The 23,099-nt window shown below is 43.1% G+C and overlaps 1 protein-coding gene across 2 annotated transcripts in view; it reads left to right on the plus strand.

The window, feature by feature from the left end:
* LOC139548806 (nectin-3-like protein) overlaps positions 1-23,099 on the plus strand; it is a 77,754-nt gene that overhangs the window by 23,657 nt on the left and 30,998 nt on the right. The window contains exon 1 of one of the 2 annotated variants that reach the window (XM_071358656.1): positions 17,658-21,214. The exons of the other annotated variant lie outside the window; for it this stretch is intronic. Coding sequence (XP_071214757.1) covers positions 21,055-21,214 — 160 coding nt within the window. The 5' untranslated portion in view covers positions 17,658-21,054. Of the gene's footprint in view, positions 1-17,657; positions 21,215-23,099 lie in introns of those variants that run through there. 2 annotated transcript variants of the gene reach the window in all.

The following is a 23,099-nucleotide window of genomic DNA, read 5'->3' on the forward strand; positions in this document are numbered from 1 at the left end:
TGATTTTTTTCACCGTCACTCGAGATTCATGTTCAGCACGTTCGACGTGTACTCCAGCGCCTTTTAGAGAATTGTCTCTACGTGAAGGCTGAGAAGTGCGCCTTTCATGTCTCCTCTGTCACTTTTCTCGGTTCTGTTATTTCCGCTGAAGGCATTCAGATGGATCCCGCTAAGGTCCAGGCTGTCAGCGATTGGCCCGTCCCTAAGTCACGTGTCGAGTTGCAGCGCTTTCTCGGTTTCGCTAATTTCTATCGGCGTTTCATTCGTAATTTCGGTCAAGTGGCTGCCCCTCTCACAGCTCTGACTTCTGTCAAGACTTGCTTTAAGTGGTCCGGTTCCGCCCAGGGAGCTTTTGATCTCCTCAAGAAGCGTTTTACATCCGCCCCTATCCTTGTTACTCCTGACGTCACTAAACAATTCATTGTCGAGGTTGACGCTTCAGAGGTGGGCGTGGGAGCCATTCTGTCTCAGCGCTTCCAGTCTGACGATAAGGTCCATCCTTGCGCTTACTTTTCTCATCGCCTGTCGCCATCGGAACGCAACTATGATGTGGGTAACCGCGAACTGCTCGCCATCCGCTTAGCCATAGGCGAATGGCGACAGTGGTTGGAGGGGGCGACCGTCCCTTTTGTCGTTTGGACTGACCATAAGAACCTTGAGTACATCCGTTCGGCCAAACGACTTAATGCACGTCAAGCTCGTTGGGCGTTGTTTTTCGCTCGTTTCGAGTTCGTGATTTCCTATCGTCCGGGAAATAGGAACACCAAGCCTGATGCCTTATCCCGTCTCTTTAGTTCTTCTGTGGCTTCTACCGACCCCGAGGGGATTCTCCCTGAAGGGCGTGTTGTCGGGTTGACTGTCTGGGGAATTGAGAGACAGGTAAAGCAAGCACTCACTCACACTGCGTCGCCGCGCGCTTGTCCTAGTAACCTTCTGTTCGTTCCTGTCTCTACTCGTCTGGCTGTTCTTCAGTGGGCTCACTCTGCCAAGTTAGCTGGCCACCCCGGCGTTCGGGGTACGCTTGCTTCTATTCGCCAGCGGTTTTGGTGGCCTACTCAGGAGCGGGACACGCGTCGTTTCGTGGCTGCTTGTTCGGACTGCGCGCAGACTAAGTCAGGTAACTCTCCTCCTGCCGGTCGTCTCAGACCGCTTCCCATTCCTTCTCGACCATGGTCTCACATCGCCTTAGACTTTATTACCGGTCTGCCTTCGTCTGCGGGGAAGACTGTGATTCTTACGGTTATCGATAGGTTCTCTAAGGCGGCACATTTCATTCCCCTCGCTAAGCTTCCTTCCGCTAAGGAGACGGCACAAATCATCATTGAGAATGTGTTCAGAATTCATGGCCTCCCGTTAGACGCCGTTTCAGACAGAGGTCCGCAATTCACGTCACAGTTTTGGAGGGAGTTCTGTCGTTTGATTGGTGCTTCCGTCAGTCTCTCTTCCGGGTTTCATCCCCAGTCTAACGGTCAAGCAGAAAGGGCCAATCAGTCGATTGGTCGCATTTTACGCAGCCTTTCGTTTCGAAACCCTGCGTCTTGGGCAGAACAGCTCCCCTGGGCTGAGTACGCTCACAACTCGCTTCCTTCGTCTGCTACCGGGCTGTCCCCGTTTCAGAGTAGTCTTGGCTACCAGCCTCCTCTGTTTTCGTCCCAGCTCGCCGAGTCCAGCGTTCCCTCCGCTCAGGCTTTTGTCCAACGTTGTGAGCGCACCTGGAGGAGGGTCAGGTCTGCACTTTGCCGTTACAGGGCGCAGACTGTGAGAGCCGCCAATAAACGTAGGATTAAGAGTCCTAGGTATTGTCGCGGTCAGAGAGTGTGGCTTTCCACTCGTAACCTTCCCCTTACGACAGCTTCTCGCAAGTTGACTCCGCGGTTCATTGGTCCGTTCCGTGTCTCTCAGGTCGTCAATCCTGTCGCTGTGCGACTGCTTCTTCCGCAACATCTTCGTCGCGTCCACCCTGTCTTCCATGTCTCCTGTGTCAAGCCTTTTCTTCGCGCCCCCGTTCGTCTTCCCTCCCCCCCCCCCGTCCTTGTCGAGGGCGCTCCTATTTACAAGGTACGGAAGATCATGGACATGCGTTCTCGGGGACGTGGTCACCAGTACTTAGTGGATTGGGAGGGTTACGGTCCTGAGGAGAGGAGTTGGGTTCCATCTCGGGACGTGCTGGACCGTTCGTTGATTGATTTCCTTCGTTGCCGCCAGGGTTCCTCCTCGAGTGCGCCAGGAGGCGCTCGGTGAGTGGGGGGGTACTGTCATGTTTTGTCTTTGATCATGTCTTGTCCCTGTGCTTCCCTCTGCTGGTCTTATTAGGTTCTTTCTCTTTCTCTCTCTCTATCGTTCCGTTCATGCTCCCAGCTGTTTCTCATTCTCCCTACGACCTCATTTACTCTTTCACACCTGTCCCCTATTTTGCCCTCTGATTAGAGTCCCTATTTCTCCCTCTGTTTTCCGCTCCTGTCCTTGTCGGATTCTTGTTTGATGTTTGCTGTTCCTGTGTCCTTGTTTCGCCCTGTCGTGTTCTTTGCCTTCTTCAGATGCTGCGTGTGAGCAGGTGTCAATGTCAGCTACGGCCAGTGCCTTCCCGAAGCGACCTGCAGTCTGTGGTCGCGTCTCCAGGCGTTCCTCTCTATTGACGAGAGGATTTCAGTTTCCTGTTTTGGATTACCATTGATTATATCCAGGAGAATCATTATTTGTTTAATACTGGAATAAAGACTCTGTTACTATTACGTCGCTTTTGGGTCCTCATTCATCAGCATAACAGTTTCTGTACAGCACTTTGTGACATCGGCTGATGTAATCGGCATGGCCGATTAATTAGGGACGATTTCAAGTTTTCATAACAATCAGTAATTAGCCTTTTTGGATGCCGATTATGGCCGATTACATTGCAATCCACGAGGAGAATGCATGGCAGGCTGACCACCTGTTACGCGAGTGCAGCATCAAAAAGACCTTGTGGCTGCAAGGAGCCAAGGTAAGTTGCTAGCTAGCATTAAACTTATCTTATAAAAAAACAATCAATCTTCACATAATCACTAGTTAACTACACATGGTTGATGTAATTACTAGGTTAACTAGCTTGTTCTGCGTTGCATATAATCAATGCGGTGCCTGTTCATTTATTATCGAATCACAGCCTACTTCAACTTGATGATTTAACAAAAGCACATTTGCGAAAAAAGCACAATCGTTGCAATAATGTACCTAACTATAAACATCAATACCTTTCTTAAAATCAATACACAAGTATATATTTTTTAAAACCTGCATATGTAGTTAAAAGAAATTCATGTTAGCAGGCAATATTAACTAGGGAAATTGTGTCAATTCTCTTGTGTTTAGTGCAAGCAGAGTCAGGGTAAATGCAGCCGTTTGGGCCGCTTGGCTCGTTGCGAACTGTTGAAAGGCCATTTATTCCTAACAAAGACCGTCATTAATTTGCCAGAATTTTACATAGTTATGACATAACATTGAAGGTTATGCAATGTAACAGTAATATTTAGATTTAGGGTTGCCACCCGTTCGATAAAATATGGAACGGTTCCGTATTTCACTGAAAGAATAAACGTTTTGTTTTAGAAATGATAGTTTCTGGATTTCACCATATTAAATTATCTAAGGCTCGTATTTCTGTGTGTTATTATGTTATAATTAAGTCTATGATTTGCTATTTGATAGAGCAGTCTGACTGAGCGGTGGTAGGCAGCAGCAGGCTCGTAAGCATTCATTCAAACAGCAGCTCTTAGCAATGCTGGAATGCACAGCGCTGTTTATGGCTTCAAGCCTATCAACTCCCGAGATTAGGCTGGCAATACTAAAGTGCTTTAAGAACATCCAATAGTCAAAGGTATATGAAATACAAATGGTATCGAGAGAAGTAGGAATTATAGGACTACAACCTAAAACTTCTTAACTGGGAATATTGAAGACTCATGTTAAAAGGAACCACCAGCTTTCATATGTTCTCATGTTCTGAGCAAGGAACTTAAACGTTAGCTTTTTTACATGGCAAATATTGCACTTTTTCTTTCATTTTTTACATTTTTTACATTTTAAGTCATTTAGCAGACGCTCTTATCCAGAGCGACTTACAAATTGGTGCATTCACCTTATGATATCCAGTGGAACAACCACTTTACAATAGTGCATCTAACTCTTTTAAGGGGGGGGGGGTTAGAAAGATTACTTTATCCTATCCTAGGTATTCCTTAAAGAGGTGGGGTTTCAGGTGTCTCCGGAAGGTGGTGATTGACTCCGCTGACCTGGCGTCGTGAGGGAGTTTGTTCCACCATTGGGGTGCCAGAGCAGCGAACAGTTTTGACTGGGCTGAGCGGGAACTGTACTTCCTCAGAGGTAGGAAGGCGAGCAGGCCAGAGGTGGATGAACGCAGTGCCCTTGTTTGGGTGTAGGGCCTGATCAGAGCCTGAAGGTACGGAGGTGCCGTTCCCCTCACAGCTCCGTAGGCAAGCACCATGGTCTTGTAGCGGATGCGAGCTTCAACTGGAAGCCAGTGGAGAGAGCGGAGGAGCGGGGTGACGTGAGAGAACTTGGGAAAGTTGAACACCAGACGGGCTGCGGCGTTCTGGATGAGTTGTAGGGGTTTAATGGCACAGGCAGGGAGCCCAGCCAACAGCGAGTTGCAGTAATCCAGACGGGAGATGACAAGTGCCTGGATTAGGACCTGCGCCGCTTCCTGCGTGAGGCAGGGTCGTACTCTGCGAATGTTGTAGAGCATGAACCTACAGGAACGGGTCACCGCCTTGATGTTAGTTGAGAACGACAGGGTGTTGTCCAGGATCACGCCAAGGTTCTTAGCACTCTGGGAGGAGGACACAATGGAGTTGTCAACCGTGATGGCGAGATCATGGAACGGGCAGTCCTTCCCCGGGAGGAAGAGCAGCTCCGTCTTGCCGAGGTTCAGCTTGAGGTGGTGATCCGTCATCCACACTGATATGTCTGCCAGACATGCAGAGATGCGATTCACCACCTGGTTATCAGAGGGGGGAAAGGAGAAGATTAATTGTGTGTCGTCTGCATAGCAATGATAGGAGAGACCATGTGAGGATATGACAGAGCCAAGTGACTTGGTGTATAGCGAGAATAGGAGAGGGCCTAGAACAGAGCCCTGGGGGACACCAGTGGTGAGAGCACGTGGTGCGGAGACAGATTCTCGCCACGCCACCTGGTAGGAGCGACCTGTCAGGTAGGACGCAATCCAAGCGTGGGCCGCGCCGGAGATGCCCAGCTCGGAGAGGGTGGAGAGGAGGATCTGATGGTTCACAGTATCAAAGGCAGCCGATAGGTCTAGAAGGATGAGAGCAGAGGAGAGAGAGTTAGCTTTAGCAGTGCGGAGCGCCTCCGTGACACAGAGAAGAGCAGTCTCAGTTGAATGACTAGTCTTGAAACCTGACTGATTTGGATCAAGAAGGTCATTCTGAGAGAGATAGCAGGAGAGCTGGCCAAGGACGGCACGTTCAAGAGTTCTTTCTTCTCCAACACTTTGTTTTTGCATTATTTAAACCAAATTGAACATGTTTCATTATTTATTTGAGACTAAATTGGTTTTATGTGTTATATTAAGTTAAAATAAAAGTGTTCATTGTTCATTCAGTATTGTTGTAATTGTCATTTATTACAAATATATATATATATATATGATAAAAATCAGCCGATTAATCGGTTTTGGCTTTTTTTGGTCGGTATCGGTGTTGAAAAATCATAATCGGTCGACCTCGAATTGATAGGTTCGGGACAAGTCTCTGAATGTCCTTGAGTGGCCCAGCCAGAGCACGGACTTGAACCTGATCGAACATCTCTGGAGACCTAAAAATAGCTGTTCAGCGACGCTCCCCATCCAACCTGACAGCGCTTGAGAGGATCTGCAGAGAAGAATGGGAGAAACTCCCCAAATTCAGGTGTGCCAAGCTTGTAGCGTCATATCCAAGAAGACACAAGGCTGTAATCGCTGCCAAAGGTGCTTCAACAAAGTATTGAGTAAAGGGTCTGAATACTTATGTAAATGTGATTTACATTTTACATTGTAATTTAATACATTTGCAAAAAGTTTTTGCTTTGTCATTATGGGGTATTGTGTGTAGATTGATGAGGGGGGAAAAAGTAATCAATTTTACAATAAGGCTGTAACGTAACAAAATGTGTTAAAAGTCAAGGGGTCTGAATACTTTCCGAATGCACTGTAAATTATATAATTTAAGTGGCTGAATATGGTCCCGCTATTGGACAAATTAGATGGTAAAACATCTTATCGTTACTGGTGATTGCATGGAGGTTTGCAAGGAAGAATAGACAGCTTTGCTCAGCAGTTTTGGGCCAGTTCACTTGGCTAGCTAGGAATTGATGCTTAAGTGAAGTGATGATCTATATCAACCATTTACTTTCTAAGTTTAAACAAGTTCATAGCTTCACTAGAATCCTCTTATTTAGAAATGTTTCTCTAAAGCAATGGCCTGCATGGATCCCATCAAGCATTGTATTATATCCTATACTTCTAGCCTAAACGATCAAGGCATTCTCAAGGAAACTTAAATGTACTGATCAACTATTTTCTTGGACTGTTAGGAAACAATACATTCTGTGTCTCAGTCAGAGGATGCTTGCCAACTACGATGAGAGAAAAGACCGCCCCCTTTCTCCCTCCACGCCACAGAGGAATGCTACTGTTGTCCCTTACGATAGAGTTGTCAACATAATGGATTTAGGACATGAAGCGAAATAAAGTAGCCTATTTCCTGATATTGTCTGCACAAGCGTGGACATGAATTTAATTACATCCTTTTTGAAATTGAACTAGTAAATTACATTTTGGTCATAGATACAAATCAGATGACTGACTTGTTTTCCTGCTCCTCCTCAAGCTGACTGGCCAAAATAGGACTTCAGGCATGGGAACGATTGTAACGTTTTGCTCGCTCACTAATCCCTCCCCATTGCCAAGATTCTTAAACACCGTTGTCTAATTATAGCTAGGCACTGCTAGGGCAGACATCATTAATAGGCCTGTGAATTTAAGCGATTATTTAAAGTAAAAATTGTAGCCTATAGCTTGTCACAAAATCAGATCCAATCTCCCAGGACCCATTCCTCTGCTGAAATGACCATGCTGGAAGGCTTCAATTAGGAAAGAGCGAAAGCAAATCATCCTAGCTCCAAACCCTGTATTCTGTCTTTGAATAATTTGATAATTTCTTGTATAACAAATTAACATGTCTGATACATCCTGTATCTAGCCTATGTACCATCGATTTAAAGTAATTGGTGAAACGCTTGTGTAGCCTTTATTGACATTTGTATTACTTTGAGATGGATAAAAGGACTAGAATCTGGCCTTAAAAAAACATTTATAGACATTACACAAAGACAGATGACACAGCTCTCAGAGTTGAGTTTAGCATAATGTTGCTGGGAGAAGAAATGCTCATAATGTACAAAAGATGGTGTAAGTCCCAAATGACACCCTGTTCCCTACAGTGCACTACTTTTGACCGGAAGCTTATGGAGGGAGTATAGGGAATGGACCATATGTTGCCACTTGGAACACACCCTTGTAAATGGAAACCCCCTTGCTCATAAATAAAATCACAGGAAATGTCTCTCAAATACAACGGCCACGCTCATTGTCCAAAGTGTTTGCATCCCCTTAAGATTGAATCATCATGTTTTCCTCCTATTTGATATCTCCCGTCTCCCCATCGCATGTCTTCAGTCTCTACGACTCTCACGTCTTTCTGTTCTGTTTTTGTGACTGCCTCCATCATCGTCATGTAGCAGCTTAGACCGAAGGAATGTCAGGACAGCTAGATTACTGATTGTTGAAAGAGTTTGTTAGCTACTGCAAACTAAAAATACAGTTAAAAACTGTTTAAGAAGTCTGAAAAGGGTAAGAAAAACCCTTAGGAATCATTTTAAAGCCAGAAGCCAAACAATCCCATTTCCTCCAGGGTCTCTGTGGCATGTAGGAAACTGTGAAATTAATGAAACTACAGTAACATTATTTAGTTGAGGATGTGGATGAGTTTTTGTTTTTTCACATTAACTAATTACCAACTGCTGGGATTTGTATAGGCCACTGTCTCCCAGACAGTGAGTCCCCACCTATCCCCCTAAGACTCTGGCTTGATGTATTTCAGTCTATTTCTGTCTGTGTAATTGTGCATCAGGTTGAGGTTGTGATTTTTAAACTTAGTTTGTGAACCAGAGAAAGTACCTAGTCCTTCAAAGGAGACTTTGTGTGAATTTTGGAAGGAAATCAAGTGCCCAACCCTTGTTAGCTCAGATAGTATACTGTCCCCTGGAGTGTCATCTGTCTGTCTGTGTTTCTAGGCATGGTTCACTGCTGGATTTACACTTGAGCATTGTCAGAGAGACTGCATCCCAAATGGTACCCTAACCCTATAGTGCACTACTTTTGACGAGGGCCCATGTGGCTCTGGTCAAAAATAGTGCACTATATAGGAAAAAGTGTTTGCCATTTGGGATGCATTCAGAGACACAGCGCGTAGTGGGTGGGAGATGCTTGGTTGGTATAGTGTTGTTCAGTTTGTGGTATGGAAGCTTGCATGATCGGCTGGATTGTAATTAGTTTGCCAACAGCTGTGTATTACAGCCCAAAAGAGCTCAGCTTACCAAACCTTTTGTCTTGTCACGACTCCGTAATATGATGTTTGGGAATGATTCAGTTATGGATTCAGGTAAATTGATCAAAAACAAACCATAAAGCACTTGTCTAGAAAGAGTGAGTGAATAGACGCAATTCAATTTACTGGTTCTCTCATATGTCGTTACAAAGAATTTCATGGCTGTCTGACTGACTCTGGGGTGGTGAGAGATTTTTTTTTTTAGGGCTTAGTAACGTCTGCTCCTGAGTTTCTGATTCTGAAAAGCAAAATCCAACTTCCAAAAATGGTCTGTGTGTAGGCTAAGCCTGACACATTAGGCTTAGAACTCATGCTTTGTGTTGAAACTAGTTGTACATTTACTGGAAGATGTAGGCCTACCGCCAATGTATGAAAGGCCTGTAACGGGGTCCGCTAAACACCTTTTGGAGTGATGACACTTCCAGAAGCATACAAATCACATTTTATTTGTCACATGCGCCAAATACAACAGGTGTAGACCTTACAGTGAAATGCTTACTTACAAGCTCTAACTAACAATGTAGCTTAAACAAATAAAAAAAACTGAATAAGAAATAAAATGAACAAATAATTAAAGAGCAGCAGTAAAATAACAATAGCGAGGCTATATACAGGTTTTTTTGGTACAGAGTAAATGTGTGGGGGCACTGGTTAGTCGAGGTAATTGAGGTAATATGTACATGTACACTACCGTTCAAACTTTGGAGTCACTTAGAAATTTCTGTGTTTTCCATGAAAGCATACATGAAATGCATTGTAAAATGAATAGGAAATATAGTCAAGACATTGACAAGGTTATAAATAATGATTTTGAATTGAAATAATAATTGTGTCCTTCAAACTTTTCTTTTGTCAAAGAATCCTCCATTTGCAGCAATTACAGCCTTGCAGACCTTTGGCATTCTAGTTGCCAATTTGTTGAGGTAATCTGAGGAGATTTCACCCCATGCTTCCTGAAGCACCTCCCACAAGTTGGAATGGCTTGATGGGCACTTCTTACGTACCATACGGTCAAGCTGCTCCCACAACAGCTCAATAGGGTTGAGATACGGTGACTGTGCTGGCCATTCCATTATAGACAGAATACCAGCTGACTGCTTCTTCCCTAAATAGTTCTTGCATAGTTTGGAGCTGTGCTTTGGGTCATTGTCCTGTTGTAGGAGGAAATTGGCTCCAATTAAGTGCCGTCCACAGGGTATGGCATGGCATTGCAAAATGGAGTGATAGCCTTCCTCCTTCAAGATCCCTTTTACCCTGTACAAATCTCCCACTTTACCACCATCACATTGCCTCCACCATGCTTGACAGATGGCGTCAAGCACTTCTCCAGCATCTTTTCATTTTCTTCCTGCGTCTCATGAATGTTATTCTTTGTGATCCGAACACCTCAAACTTAGATTTGTCTGTGTATAAAAAATATATATTCTTCCTCTGTCCACTGTCTGTGTTCTTTTGCCCATTTTAATATTTTATTTTTATTGGCCAGTCTGAGATATGGCTTTTTCGTTGCAACTCTGCCTAGAAGGCCAGCATCCCGGAGTCGCCTCTTCACTGTTGACGTCGAGACTGGTGTTTTGTGTGTACTATTTAATGAAGTTGCCAGTTGAGGACTTGTGATGCGTCTGTTTCTCAAACTAGACACTAATGTACTTGTCTTCTTGCTCAGTTGTGCACCGGGGCCTCGCACTCCTCTTTCTATTCTGGTTAGGGCCAGTTTGCGCTGTTCTGTGAAGGGAGTAGTACACAGCGTTGTACGAGATCTTCAGTTTCTTGGCAATTTCTCGCATGGAATAGCCTTCATTTCTCAGAACAAGAACAGACTGAGGAGTTTCAGAAGAAAGTTGTTTGGGATGGTTTCTTATAATGGGCCTCTGTACGCCTATGTAGATATTCCACAAAAAATCTGGCATTTACAGCTACAATAGTCATTTACATTAACAATGTCTACACTGTATTTCTGATCAATTTGATGTTATTTTAATGGACAAAACATTTGCTTTTCTTTCAAAAACAAGAACATTTCTAAGTGACTCCAAACTTTTGAACAGTAGTGTAGGTAGAGTTATTAAAGTGACGATACATAGATAATAACAGAGTAACAGCAGTGTAAAAAAATGGGGGGGGGCAATGCAAATAATCTGGTTAGCCATTTGAATAGATGTTCCGGAGTATTATGGCTTGGGGATAGAAGCTGTTTAGAAGCTCCGGTACCGCTTGCCATGCGGTAGCAGAGAGAACAGTCTATGACTAGGGTGGCTGGAGTCTTTAACCATTTGTAGGGCCTTCCTCTGACACTGCATGGTATAGAGGTCCTGGATGGTAGGAAGCTTGGCCCCAGTGATGTACTGGGCCGTACGCACTACCCTCAGTAGTGCCTTGCGGTCGGAGGCTGAGCAGTTGCCATACCAGGCAGTGATGCTCTCGGTGTTGCAGCTGTAGAACCTTTTGAGGGTCTGAGGACCCATGCCAAATCTTTTCAGTCTCCTGAGGGGGAATAGGTTTTGTCGTGCCCTCTTCACGACTGTCTTGGTGTGCTTGGACCATTTTTAGTTTGTTGGTAGGTGTTCCTTTTGTCCAGGTGGAAAAGGGCAGAGTGGAGTGTAATAGAGGTTGCATCATCTGTGGATCTGTAGGGTGGTATGCAAATTGGAGTGGGTCTACGGTTTCTGGGATAATGGTGTTGATGTGAGCCATGACCAGCCTTTCAAAGCACTTCATGGCTACAGACGTGAGTGCTACGGGTTGGTAGTCATTTAGGCAGGTTACCTTAGTGTTATTGGGCACAGGGACTATGGTGGTTTGCTTGAAACATGTTGGTATTACAGACTCAGACAGGGAGAGGTTGAAAATGTCAGTGAAGACACTTGCCAGTTGGTCAGCGCATGCTCGGAGTACACATCCTGGTAATCCGTCTGGCCCTGCGGCCTTGTGAATGTTGATCTATTTAGGTCTTACATCGGCTGCGGAGAGCGTGATCACACAGTCGTCCGGAACAGTTGATGCTCTCATGCATGTTTCAGTGTTACTTGCCTCAAATCGAGCATAGAAGTTATTTGGCTCATGTCGCTGGGCAGCTCTCGGCTGTGCTTCCCTCTTTGTTGTCTGTAATATTTTTCAAGCCCTGCCACATCTGACGAGCGTCGGAGCCGGTGTAGTACGATTCGATCTTAATCCTGTATTGATGCTTTGCCTGTTTGATGGTTCGTCGGAGGGCATAGCAGGATTTCTTATAAGCTTCTGGGATAGTCCCGCTCCTTGAAAGCGGCAGCTCTACCCTTTAGCTCAGTGCGCATGTTGCCTGTAGTCCATGGCTTCTGGGTAGGGGTATGTACTTACAGTCACTGTGGGGATGACGTCATCAATGCATTTATTGATTAGGCCAGTGACTGATGTGGTGTACTCCTCAATGCCATCAGAAGAATACCGGAACATATTCCAGTCTGTGCTAGCAAAGCAATCTTGTAGCTTAGCATCTGCTTCATCTGACCACTTTTTTTATTGACTGAGTCACTGGTGCTTTCAGGAACAAGGAGGATAGAATTATGGTCAGATTTGCCAAATGGAGGATGAGGGAGAGCTTTGTACGCATCTCTGTGTGTAGAGTGAAGGTGGTTTAGAATTTATTCCCCTCTGGTTGTACATTTAACATGCTGGTGGAAATTTGGTTAAACGGATTTGTTTCCCTGCATTAAAGTCCTCTGGATGAGCATTTTCCTGTTTGCTTATGGCGGTTTACAGCTCATTGCGTGTGGTCTTAGTGCCAGCCTCGGTCTGTGGTGGTATGTAGACAGCTACGAAAAATATAGAGGAAAACTCTCTAGATAGATAGTGTGGTCTACAGCTTATGAGATACTCTACCTCAGACGAGCAAAACCTCGAGACTTCCTTAGATATCGTGCACCAGCTGTTGTTTACAAATATGCACAGACCGCTTCCCCTTGTCTTACCAGAGGCTGCTGTTCTATCCTGCCGATACAGTGTAAAATCTGCCAGCTGTGTGTTCATGTGGTCGTTCAGCCACGACTCGGTGAAAAATAAGATATTACAGTTTTTAATGTCCCGTTGGTAGTTTAATCTTGCTTGTAGGTCATCGATTTTATTTTCCAATAGAACGGACGGCATTGGGGTTTTACTCGCCTGCCTACGAGTTCTCAGAAGGCAGCCCGACCTCCGCCCCCTTTTTCTCTGTCTTCTCCTCATGCAAATTACGAGGTTTTCGGCCTGTTCCCGGGAAAGTAGTATATCCTTCACGTCGGACTCGTTAAAGGAAAACGCTTCTACCAGTTCGTAGTGAGTAATCACTGGATGTCCAGAAGTTATTTTCGGTCATAATTTCTATTTGCTTTATTTCAATTTTAACTAGGCAAGTCAGTTAAGAACAAATTCTTATTTACAATGACGGTCTAGGGTTGACCCACTGTTCCCAGTTAACCCTAGGAACAGTGGGTTAACTGCCTTGTTCAGGGGCAAAATGACAGATTTTTACCATGTCAGCTCGGGGATTCGATCTAGCAACCTTTCGGTTACTGGTCCAATCTTCTAACCACTAGGTTACCTGCCTCCCCATAAGAGACGGTAGCAGCAACATTATTTGCAAAATAGTTTTTTTTTAAGGTACAAACAATGCAAAAAAACAAACAAAATAACACAGTTGGTTAGGAGCACGTAAAACGTCAGCCATCTTCTCCGGCGCCATTCTGCAAATAAGAATACACTTGTGTTCTAATGGAGCAAGACTCCGGTCCTAGCCTGACCCTCTGACACCTCAGCTACCAAATTAACCCATCTCATTCACATTCACAGAACAGGTTGAAAAACACCAGAGTGTGAGACTAGACCACGAGTCGTCCTTCAGTTCTTCCCTTCCTTTCACTCCCCCTAACTGTCATCTCTTTAGTCTTAATTTGGAGCTGCCAAAATGTCAAGTGTTTCTTTACAATATATATTATCTTTAAAAGCTATCTATTAAAAGCAGCAATAGAAACACAGGGCTGACATTAACCCTTTTCCGTTTGTGTGGTAAAAAATAATAGAGATTTAAGTTGTCCAAATGGACAAGTAACAACAAATCACACAAAAATCACTATCAAACACTTCGGCTAGACAGTTTTCTTTGAGGAATTGAATTAGGCTTATACTCATATCCCTGTTACTGCATATTTTCACCAACGTGTCCCACATTCTCCCTGTAACCAATCATAACACACGACCCAGACTTCTGAGCACTGGAGGGATGTATTGGATTGCTTAAGGACACTGGCAGACATCGTCCTTCACAAATCCTAGAGAGTATATAGTCCACTGTGTCGAGAGGTTGCAACCCATCCTGACATTCTGTACGCTAACACTATTGATTTCTATTTTCTGTTTAAGCGCTGATCTTTAATTAAATGTGGCAGGATGAGAGGGGCTGCAGTCAGGCGGGGTGCTCTGAAGGAGCAAGGAGAAAAGGACAGTGTCTTAAATGGCACCCTATTCTCTATAGTGCACTACTTTTGACCAGCGCCCTACGGCCCTGGTCAATAGTAGTGAACTGTAAAGGGAATAGGGTGCCATTTGAGACGCATCCAAGGATCCTGGAGAGGACTGACTGGGAATGTTGTTCTGAAAGAGTCAGCGTACCCCTCTGAAAGGCCTGCCTTCCACAATGTGATTGTTTCTGCCGTGAATTAACTGGCTGAAACACCCTAACACCTTCTCCAAGTTACAATTCATGGAAGAAAGGAGGCAGATTACAGTTAGTGTTGGGCCAAATGGCTTTTTCACATTGCACAAATATGACCCGAGATAAAGACATGGTCATAAAAGCAGCAATAGAAACACAGGGCTGACATTAACCCTTTTCCGCTTGTGTGGAAAAGAATAATATAGATTTAAGTTGTCCAAATGGACAAGTAAAAACAAATCACACAAAAATCACTATCAAACAATTCGACTACTCCGATCGTAATTGGATCAGTGTCCTCTGGATGCAATGTGTTGCACATTGTTCTCCCAATCTCTGCAGAGCGCATCGGAGTATAATTATTGTAGGCCTGCATTGACAGGCATGAGCGGTCTTTCAATCATGAAGTCGCAAGATAGATTATTTAGATCAAAGTGAGCTTCGTGTGCACATTTGTTGATATTCACTCCTAGTTAGTGAGTTACTTTCCTAGTTAAAGCTCATCCTGGGGAATAAAAGTAATAGCGTGTGCATCACCTGCGTGTGCCATTGTGCCGTTGCCAGAGGAGAGAGCGAGTAAGAGAGACATAACTATACTGAACAAAAATATAAATGCAACAATTCCAACGAGTTTACTGAGTTACAGTTCATATAAGGAAATCAGTAAATTTAAGTAAATTCATTAGGCCCTAATCTATAGATTTCACGACTGGGCAGCCATGGGTGGGCCTAGGCCCACCAACTTGGGATCCAAGACCAGCCAATCAGAATGAGTTTTTCCGCACCACACTAGAGTCCATTAGTGTGGTTAATCTTTTATGGTCCATTATTCGGCAGATATTTGTTTGAGACAGGAGTGGTGTTGCAGGGCTTGACAGTAACTTTTTTAGCCACTTGTCCTTTGGACAAGTAGAACAGATGTTTTACTTGTCTGAATACTCAAGTCACTTGTCCCCCCAAAAAAGTAAAGGTCTGTAACACCATGGGCCAATAAGGTGACTGAAAATTGTGTTGTATGACTCAAGGAACCACTTCACAAAATAACATTCCTTGTTCTCACTGGTATTGACAATGGAAGGCTACTGGTCTCTAATCCCATGTATTATACAGTGTCTCCTGCCGTTGTGGCCTTGAGCAAGGAATGCACTGAACCCCACACAAATTCAAATACTGAACTGATAGGCTACTGTATAAAACACATGTGGTCCATCAACCCTCCAACTGGAGAGCTACTGGGTGTGCAGGCTTTTGATCAAACCATGCTTAAACACACCAGAGTCAGCTTATCAAGGTCCTGTTGAGCAGCTGATTTTTTTAGCCTGCACACCCAGTAGCTCTCCTGGAATATCATGGAGGATGGTTGGCCACCCTGAAACATTACAATTACAACCAAATACTTTTCATGTCTTTATGAAATAATTCCCTCATTCAATGAACCAGGGATCAAATGGCAAGGCAGCTAACTAAGATGTTGAGAGAGTGTTTCACAACCGGAGTATGCAGCATTGGTTTCATCAACTGTGCACCCTTAACAACCGCGTGTCGGTCATTTGTTGTTATATACAAGTGCAGGTGGAAAGTTATTTTAGGATATTGGAAATGACAATACATGCAAATAGCTATACTGAACAAAAATATAAACGAAACATGTAAAGTGTTGGTCCCATGTTTCATGAGATCCCAGAAATGAAAGATAAAAGATCCCAGAAATGTTCTGAATGCAGAAAAAGCATCCCCGTTAGTGAGCATTTCTTCTTTGCCAAGATAATCCATCCACCTGACAGGTGGCATATCAAGAAGCTGATTAAACAGCATGATCATTACACAGATGCACCTTGTGCTAGGGACAATAAAAGGCCACAGTTTTGTCACACAACACAATGCCACAGATGTTGAGGGAGCGTGCAATCCTGATTCTGACTGCTGGAATGTCCACCAGAGCTGTTGTCAAAGAATTGAATGTTAATTTCTCTACCATAAGCCGCCTCCAATGTCGTTTTAGAGAACTTGGCAGTACGTCCAACCGGCCTCACAACCGCAGACCAAGTGTAACCACGCCAGCCCAGGACCTCCACATCCGGCTTCTTCATCTGCGGTATCGTCTGAAACCAGCCACCCGGACAGCTGATGAAACTGAGGAGTATTTCTGTCTGTAATAAAGCCAGGATTGGTTGTCTGTACAGGCACCATTTCCCCCCCCCCCCCCTGTGCTTCCTACTAGTGTTTTTTTTCTACTCCGTTCTTCTCCCCTCTGCTCCGTGTACACAAGCTGCTCTTCCTTCAGAAAAGCATGCAACACAACTTTGTTCATTTGCACAATTTCTCTCATTCACCTTCGCTTGTAAATGTTCGTACTCACCGAAAATGACATTGGTAGCTACTAGATATGCTTGTATAACTTTATGAACTGGATTTGCCTGTCTTTGCAAATAGTTTGTTAGTGTTTGCTCGTTAGCAATTTTGTTCACATTCTGGTCCTATAGGCTTTTCTTGCGTTTTTATTGGCCCCTTGTGTGCTAATACCATACATCTGGTAATACCGTAAATCCCGGGATAAGAGAAGGACGGTATGCCAGTATGAAAATCTGGATACCAGCCAGAGAAAAAAACTGACAAGGCCTAGCTAGCTACAGATGTTTGTTTTTTAATCTTTTATGGTCCATTATTCGGCAGATATCATTTTGAGACAGGAGTGACCAAGTGTGGTGCGGTAGTGTTACAGGGCTTGACAAGTGTACAGACAACCAATCCAGAGCTCTTTGACTTCTGGCAGAAAGCCATTATAAATTATACAACGGGTGGGTCTAATCCTGGACACTGATTGGTTAAAACCACATTCCGGCTGGTGTCTATTCCACCAGTTACCACCAGTTAAAGCTATGACATTGAAATGCCTATTTACTCTGTTCCATTTTACTGCGCAATCCACTGTCTCATCAGCCCAGCCAGACAATTTATAATCTTGATCTCCACTGTAAAAAGCATCTAGACATTATCTCCCATTTCTTTTAGACTAGCAATTGGTTTTCACTAGCGAAGATTGGTATAAAACTTGCAGTCTGTCTCTGACATTTGCAACATTGTTTCAATGTTGAAATTTGATCTCCAGCTGTCCCATAGTAACGAGTAGGGGTCGGGACGAGACAGACAGGCAGGCAGCTTTTCTCAGCCAGTCAAAATCATTAATCAGCATTAATTTTATGGATATATATATATATATATATATATATATATATATATATATATATATATACAAAAAAATCTATAGAAAACAGAAAACGAAACAAAAGCTCCTGAACAACAGTGTCCTGATGAGAGAGCATATTTTCTATGCCAGGTGAAATCGCACATCATTAACTCATTCTTATGAATGTATCCAAATAAATGTCACTAGAAAACAGCTTAAACAAATGCAGCAACTTTGCTGTTATTCTGGCTGCACTGTTTGACATGACTGTAAGTTAGCCGTAGTTAGCTAGCTATCAAGCAAGGGATAAGAACGTTGCCAGCCACTTTGGCAATAGAACATTTAGAACGAATGACTGGGTCGTGTCCATAGATACAGAACAAAAATACTTAATGACTGGGTTGTGTCTCTGGCATCTGAACCGATAGAACGAGCGACCAGACGGCTTGTGTAGCAACCATAGATTTGTGTCAGGACTATATCTCGTGGAAGGATGAGTTAGTATGAATAAATTAATAAAAATAAAGTTTTTAATGAAAATATAATTATTTGAATATGTTGGTAACCCGTTGTATCTCATGGCAATCACTTAAATATCCCATGGCAAACATTTAGTAGTGAATTGCATACAAGTGTAACTTCATCATCTCATGTGTGCCGCACACCAGAGCCACTCCGATAGATTTAGAATGCTATAGACTCGCCAGCTCCCGCCGTCTCCCGTTGTGCTATTTACAAACAAACACGTGGCTGGCTCAACTGTTCTGGAGAACTACGGTAAGCTTCATAATGTGAAATTCAGAATGCAATCTGCTTTATCTCCTCTAACGTATTGCAGAAGTTAACTTAAAAAGGAGCTACAAATAATCACATTTATTGAAAAACATCAAATAAATAGTTTTGACTGTATTGAAAAACCATCCGTGGCTTTTTCCAAATACCCCATTATACTGTATATACGGTATACTGCCCAAGCCTACTCAATAGCCATTGAGTCTCCTGAGTGTGCAATGTTTTAAGAGGCAAGGATTACAAAGAGAGCTGATGACAATAAACCACCCTTAGAGATAAGTGATTATCTCCCACGTTTCTGCCTCTCATTCCATGGAGAGATTTGAGGGTGGTGGAAACTGGAATACTTGAATGGACATGAACCTCCTTATGATGGGATAAAGGTTAGCCATTTTGGTCAGGGAGTTGGTCAACCATGACTTGCCAGTGCTGTGATAAGATATTGTGTAAAATATGTATCTGTCCTATACTTTATGTTTGTTAGCCAGTTTTAGAGGAATGATTCCACAATTTTCTTCTAACTGCCAATATCCCAACATTCCATTCAAACAATGCATTCAATCCACAGCCATACACTGGCTGAAATAAGTTGATGATAGGACTTGCCAATTTCTCCATGACCAATATGGCTGCCATTTTTCCCCCATTCTGGAACTTTGAGGGTTTATGACAAACTCCTCTAGTACATTAATAGGATATATATGGGGGTAGGCCTACTGTATATGAAGGAAGAGGCTTATTTTACTTTAATACACATGACATGAATTATCTTTATCTTACTGTTCCCCATTTTAGTTGTGTTCTCCATAGAATTGGAATGAGTGGAACGTTCGAGTGATTCTATTTCTATGGTGTTTGTACTTTGTCTTCATGATTTTGGAACAGGCAAAACTGGCCTACCTTTGTCCGGATTGCATGATGGCAACCATGTTAGACTTGGAAGGTAGTGCTCTGCCACTGATTTTCCTTTTAAGGGCTCAACTTGTGTTCACCCCTCCACACTCTTGTAGAGCTTGTACCACCAGCTGGAAGCTGTCTAACCTGTTGAAGCTAGGGGGCAGAATTTTTATGTTTGGAAAAATAACGTTCCCAATGTAAGCTGCCTATTTCTCAGGTCCAGATACTAGAATATGCATATAATTGACAGAGTAGGATAGAAAACACTCTAAAGTTTCCATAACTGTCAAAATATTGTCTGTGAGTATAACAGAACTGATTTTGCAGGCGAAAACCTGAGGAAATCCAACCCAGAAGTGACTCTTATTTTGAAAAATCACTGTTCCATTGCCTGCCTTTCGTCCATTTAAAGGGATATCAACCAGATTCCTTTTCCTATGGCTTCCACAGGTTGTGAACAGGCTTTAGACATAGTTTCAAGCTTTTATTCTGAAAAATGAGCGAGATTTATCAAATTGCGTCAGTGGATAGCTGAATGTCCTTCCATTAGTTCATGCGCGCGACACTGATAGCTCAACATTTTCTTTCTCTCCTGTATTGAATAGTTTACAGTCCAGTTGAAATATTATCGATTATTTATGTTAAAAACAACCTGAAGATTGATTATTAAAAACGTTTGACATGTTTCTACGAACTTTACGGATACTATTTGGAATTTTCGTCAAGCCTTGATGACCTGCCTAAGGCTGTGGAATACTGAACATAACGCGCCAAACAAATTGAGTTTTTTTTATATATATATAAAAATCTTTATGAACAAAAGGAACATTTATTGTGTAAATGGGAGTCTCGTGAGTGCAAACATCCGAAGATCATCAAAGGTAAGCGATTAATTTTATTGCTTTTCTGACTTTCGTGACCAATCTACATTGCGGCTAGGTGTTTGTAATGTTTTGTCTAGTGATCGATAAACACAAACGCTTGGATTGCTTTCGATGTAAAGCATATTTTCAAAATCTGACACGACAGGTGGATTAACAACAAGCTAAGCTGTGTTTTGCTATATTGCACTTGTGATTTCATGAATATAATTTTTTTTTGCATTTTTTTTTTAATTTGGCGCTCTGCAATTCAGAGGTTGTTGATGAAAATGATCCTGCTAAAGGGATCCGTGCGTCAAGAAGTTTTAACGCATCATAAAATGTATGCAGGCATGTTCTAACGTCAAACTGGTAAACATCAACATTTTCTTCCTGTACTGCTATACTCATCACAAGGTTTCTAAATACAGACCGTATTGAATGATTTAACGACACACGTTGTAATTCTGACATTGCCATTTAGCCTAGCCAGTGTGTGTTTGTGTGCGGCTGTCTATCTGTGTCTGACCAGTTTTATTTGGGGTGACTGTATTTGACCCCACCTCTAATGCTGACTCACTGATGTGTTGGCCAAGCTCTCATTGTTATTGTCTTCCCTGCCTGTGACTCCATGCACAGCCATGACCTTGTTCTCCTCTACTCTCCTCTGCCTGGCCAAAGCCACGTCTCTGTTGCCCCCTCTTCTAAAATCTTAACCCAACTCTTCCATTATTTCCTTTTGTATAGCCTTTCCGTTGTATTGTCTAATCACCAATTCTGTCCTTCACCTCGCTCTCACTCTTCCTCTCACTCATCCTCTCTCACTCTTGCGCTCTCACTCTTTCTTTATTCTTTCTTTCTCCTCACATTACACATTAGTTCCCAATAGTTTTTGTTCTAAACTCACTCCCGCCTGCACAGATTTAATTTGTCTGCATACCTCAACTGTGAGGTCTTTAGATCTAGTTCTGTCCTGCGTGAGTGTTACTTGACATGCTAATCGATTCATGGAGTTTACCCACATCTACGTGGTGTGTTTATCCCATTGCTCATGTTTGTACTGCAGCTTTGGGGCTCTTGTCTCTGTGCCGAGTCTCTCTTGCTTCCTCCAGACCAGACTGTGGAGAGGAGAGGACAACAACCCAGGGAACATGTAAGTTCTTTGGGGAAGATCAGGGCCGAGGCCGGGTCAGCTCTGTGTGGGTGGGGGATTTTGGCTCGTCAAGTGGCCAGTGTGGAATGTTTAAGCTGGTTGCCAAGCAAACTGGTTTTGATTTACCATTACAGTGTTCAGAGCAGCTTGTCACAATTAGTGGCGTCAGGAGGGAGAGAAACAAACAGAAAGTGTACTTCAAAGGGCCAGCATAGCATATCCTTTTCATGAGTTCATTCCTACCCTGCCTGATGGGTTCTCAGGTTTTCCATCCATATAGGAGTCTAATATACATTTTTGTTCTGCTTCCTCTCTTTGTAATATCCTGTCTTAAGTAGGCTTAGGCTATTCTCTGAGAGTCCGCATATGTTAGTAGTCATAACATTCATCAATTGATTGTTTGGCCTCTTTCCCTTAGTCATCTTGTTCATTTGATGCCAGGACTACTACCGTGCATGAAGGCTTCAGTGTTTCCCCTAGTCTTTTTCCTTGGTCGTGCTAATTTAGGGCTGTAAACTCCAAAACATTCCATTGAAACCAATACTCTGCATAATTTAGGCGGGGGGCAAGAGAGCTAGGTGATTATTAGCAATGCACGATATATCGGTGAACATATCGGAATCGGCCGATTTTAGCTAAAGATGCCAACACCGGTATCGGCCGATGTCTAGTTTAACGTCGATATGCAACCGATGTTAAAGCTGACGTGCATACTAATATAACGTAGTTACATGATGTAATGACGCCACGCAAAATTTTGCGCTACACGTGTAACACAGCATTCCTAACTTAGCCCACAATGTCTGCTGTGTGGATCGAGCAGTCAACAAGTCGAGCAGTCATTTGAAAGAGTAAGAACATTTCAGCGAGACAAAGGCGAAATCCATTAAAGCCAAGATAATGGAATTCATTGCCCTTGACAATCAACCGTTCTCTGTCGTGGGTGATGTTGGCTTTCGCCGACTGGCGAAACACTACCAAGTGCGCTATTTTTCAGATGTTGCCCTACCGAAGTTACACAGTAATAGCATCACTGCTATTACCTTCACGACATACATACTATGGAACGCCGTTTGGGTCTTTGCGTGTCAAAAAAGGTACAGTATCACTGTCAAAGCTGTACTAAAAAGTCTGCAAACAAGTAAACACCGGCCACGAACGATGTGTTTTCAATACCACATTGGTAATAAAGCATAATTTGTTCGACTGCAACTTTTGGGGTAACTAGCTTTAGCTTGGTACCTAGCTAGCACTAATACAACCAGCCTGAAAACAATGACCAGTGGAAACTGAAGTCATTTTCATTATTCTTAGCAATGATTTAGGAATCGTTGTAAGTATTAGCTAGGTTGCCACTTGTTGTTCGCCTATTGAAAATGAACATCAGTTCATGAAAATAAATAGCGAGCCAGCTACTTAACCCTGTTGCCCAAAGCTAACGTTATAAGCAGCCAGCTAGCTTCATCTGTCTAGTAATGCTCGACCAGACCGGGTTATGTGTTGTGAAACTAGCCACAATAAGGATTAGGCACAATAGTGGAATTTGCGGTTTGCCTTGAAAATAAAAGTATGTCATTGACAGTGATGCAAATGAATACAAATAGTAGAATTATGCCATACTTTTATTTTGAAGGCTAACCGCAAAGTCCACTGTTGTGGCTAATCCTTATTGTGGCTAGCTTCACATAGATGGGTCCAACCACCATTAATCAAATAAGAACCGTCTTATAAATTAGGGTTATTTTAGATGATGACACAGATTATCGTTTTGCTATGTTTTGGGGAAGAACATTGTTTGCATCCATGAGCTAGCTAGCTGTCAAATAGTGTTATTTGACATGTCAAATAGTGTTAAATAGTATATTTTTCTGACACGCAAAGACCC

The sequence above is a fragment of the Salvelinus alpinus genome, chromosome 22 (assembly GCF_045679555.1).
Source record: "Salvelinus alpinus chromosome 22, SLU_Salpinus.1, whole genome shotgun sequence".
Taxonomy (NCBI): Eukaryota; Metazoa; Chordata; class Actinopteri; order Salmoniformes; family Salmonidae; genus Salvelinus; species Salvelinus alpinus.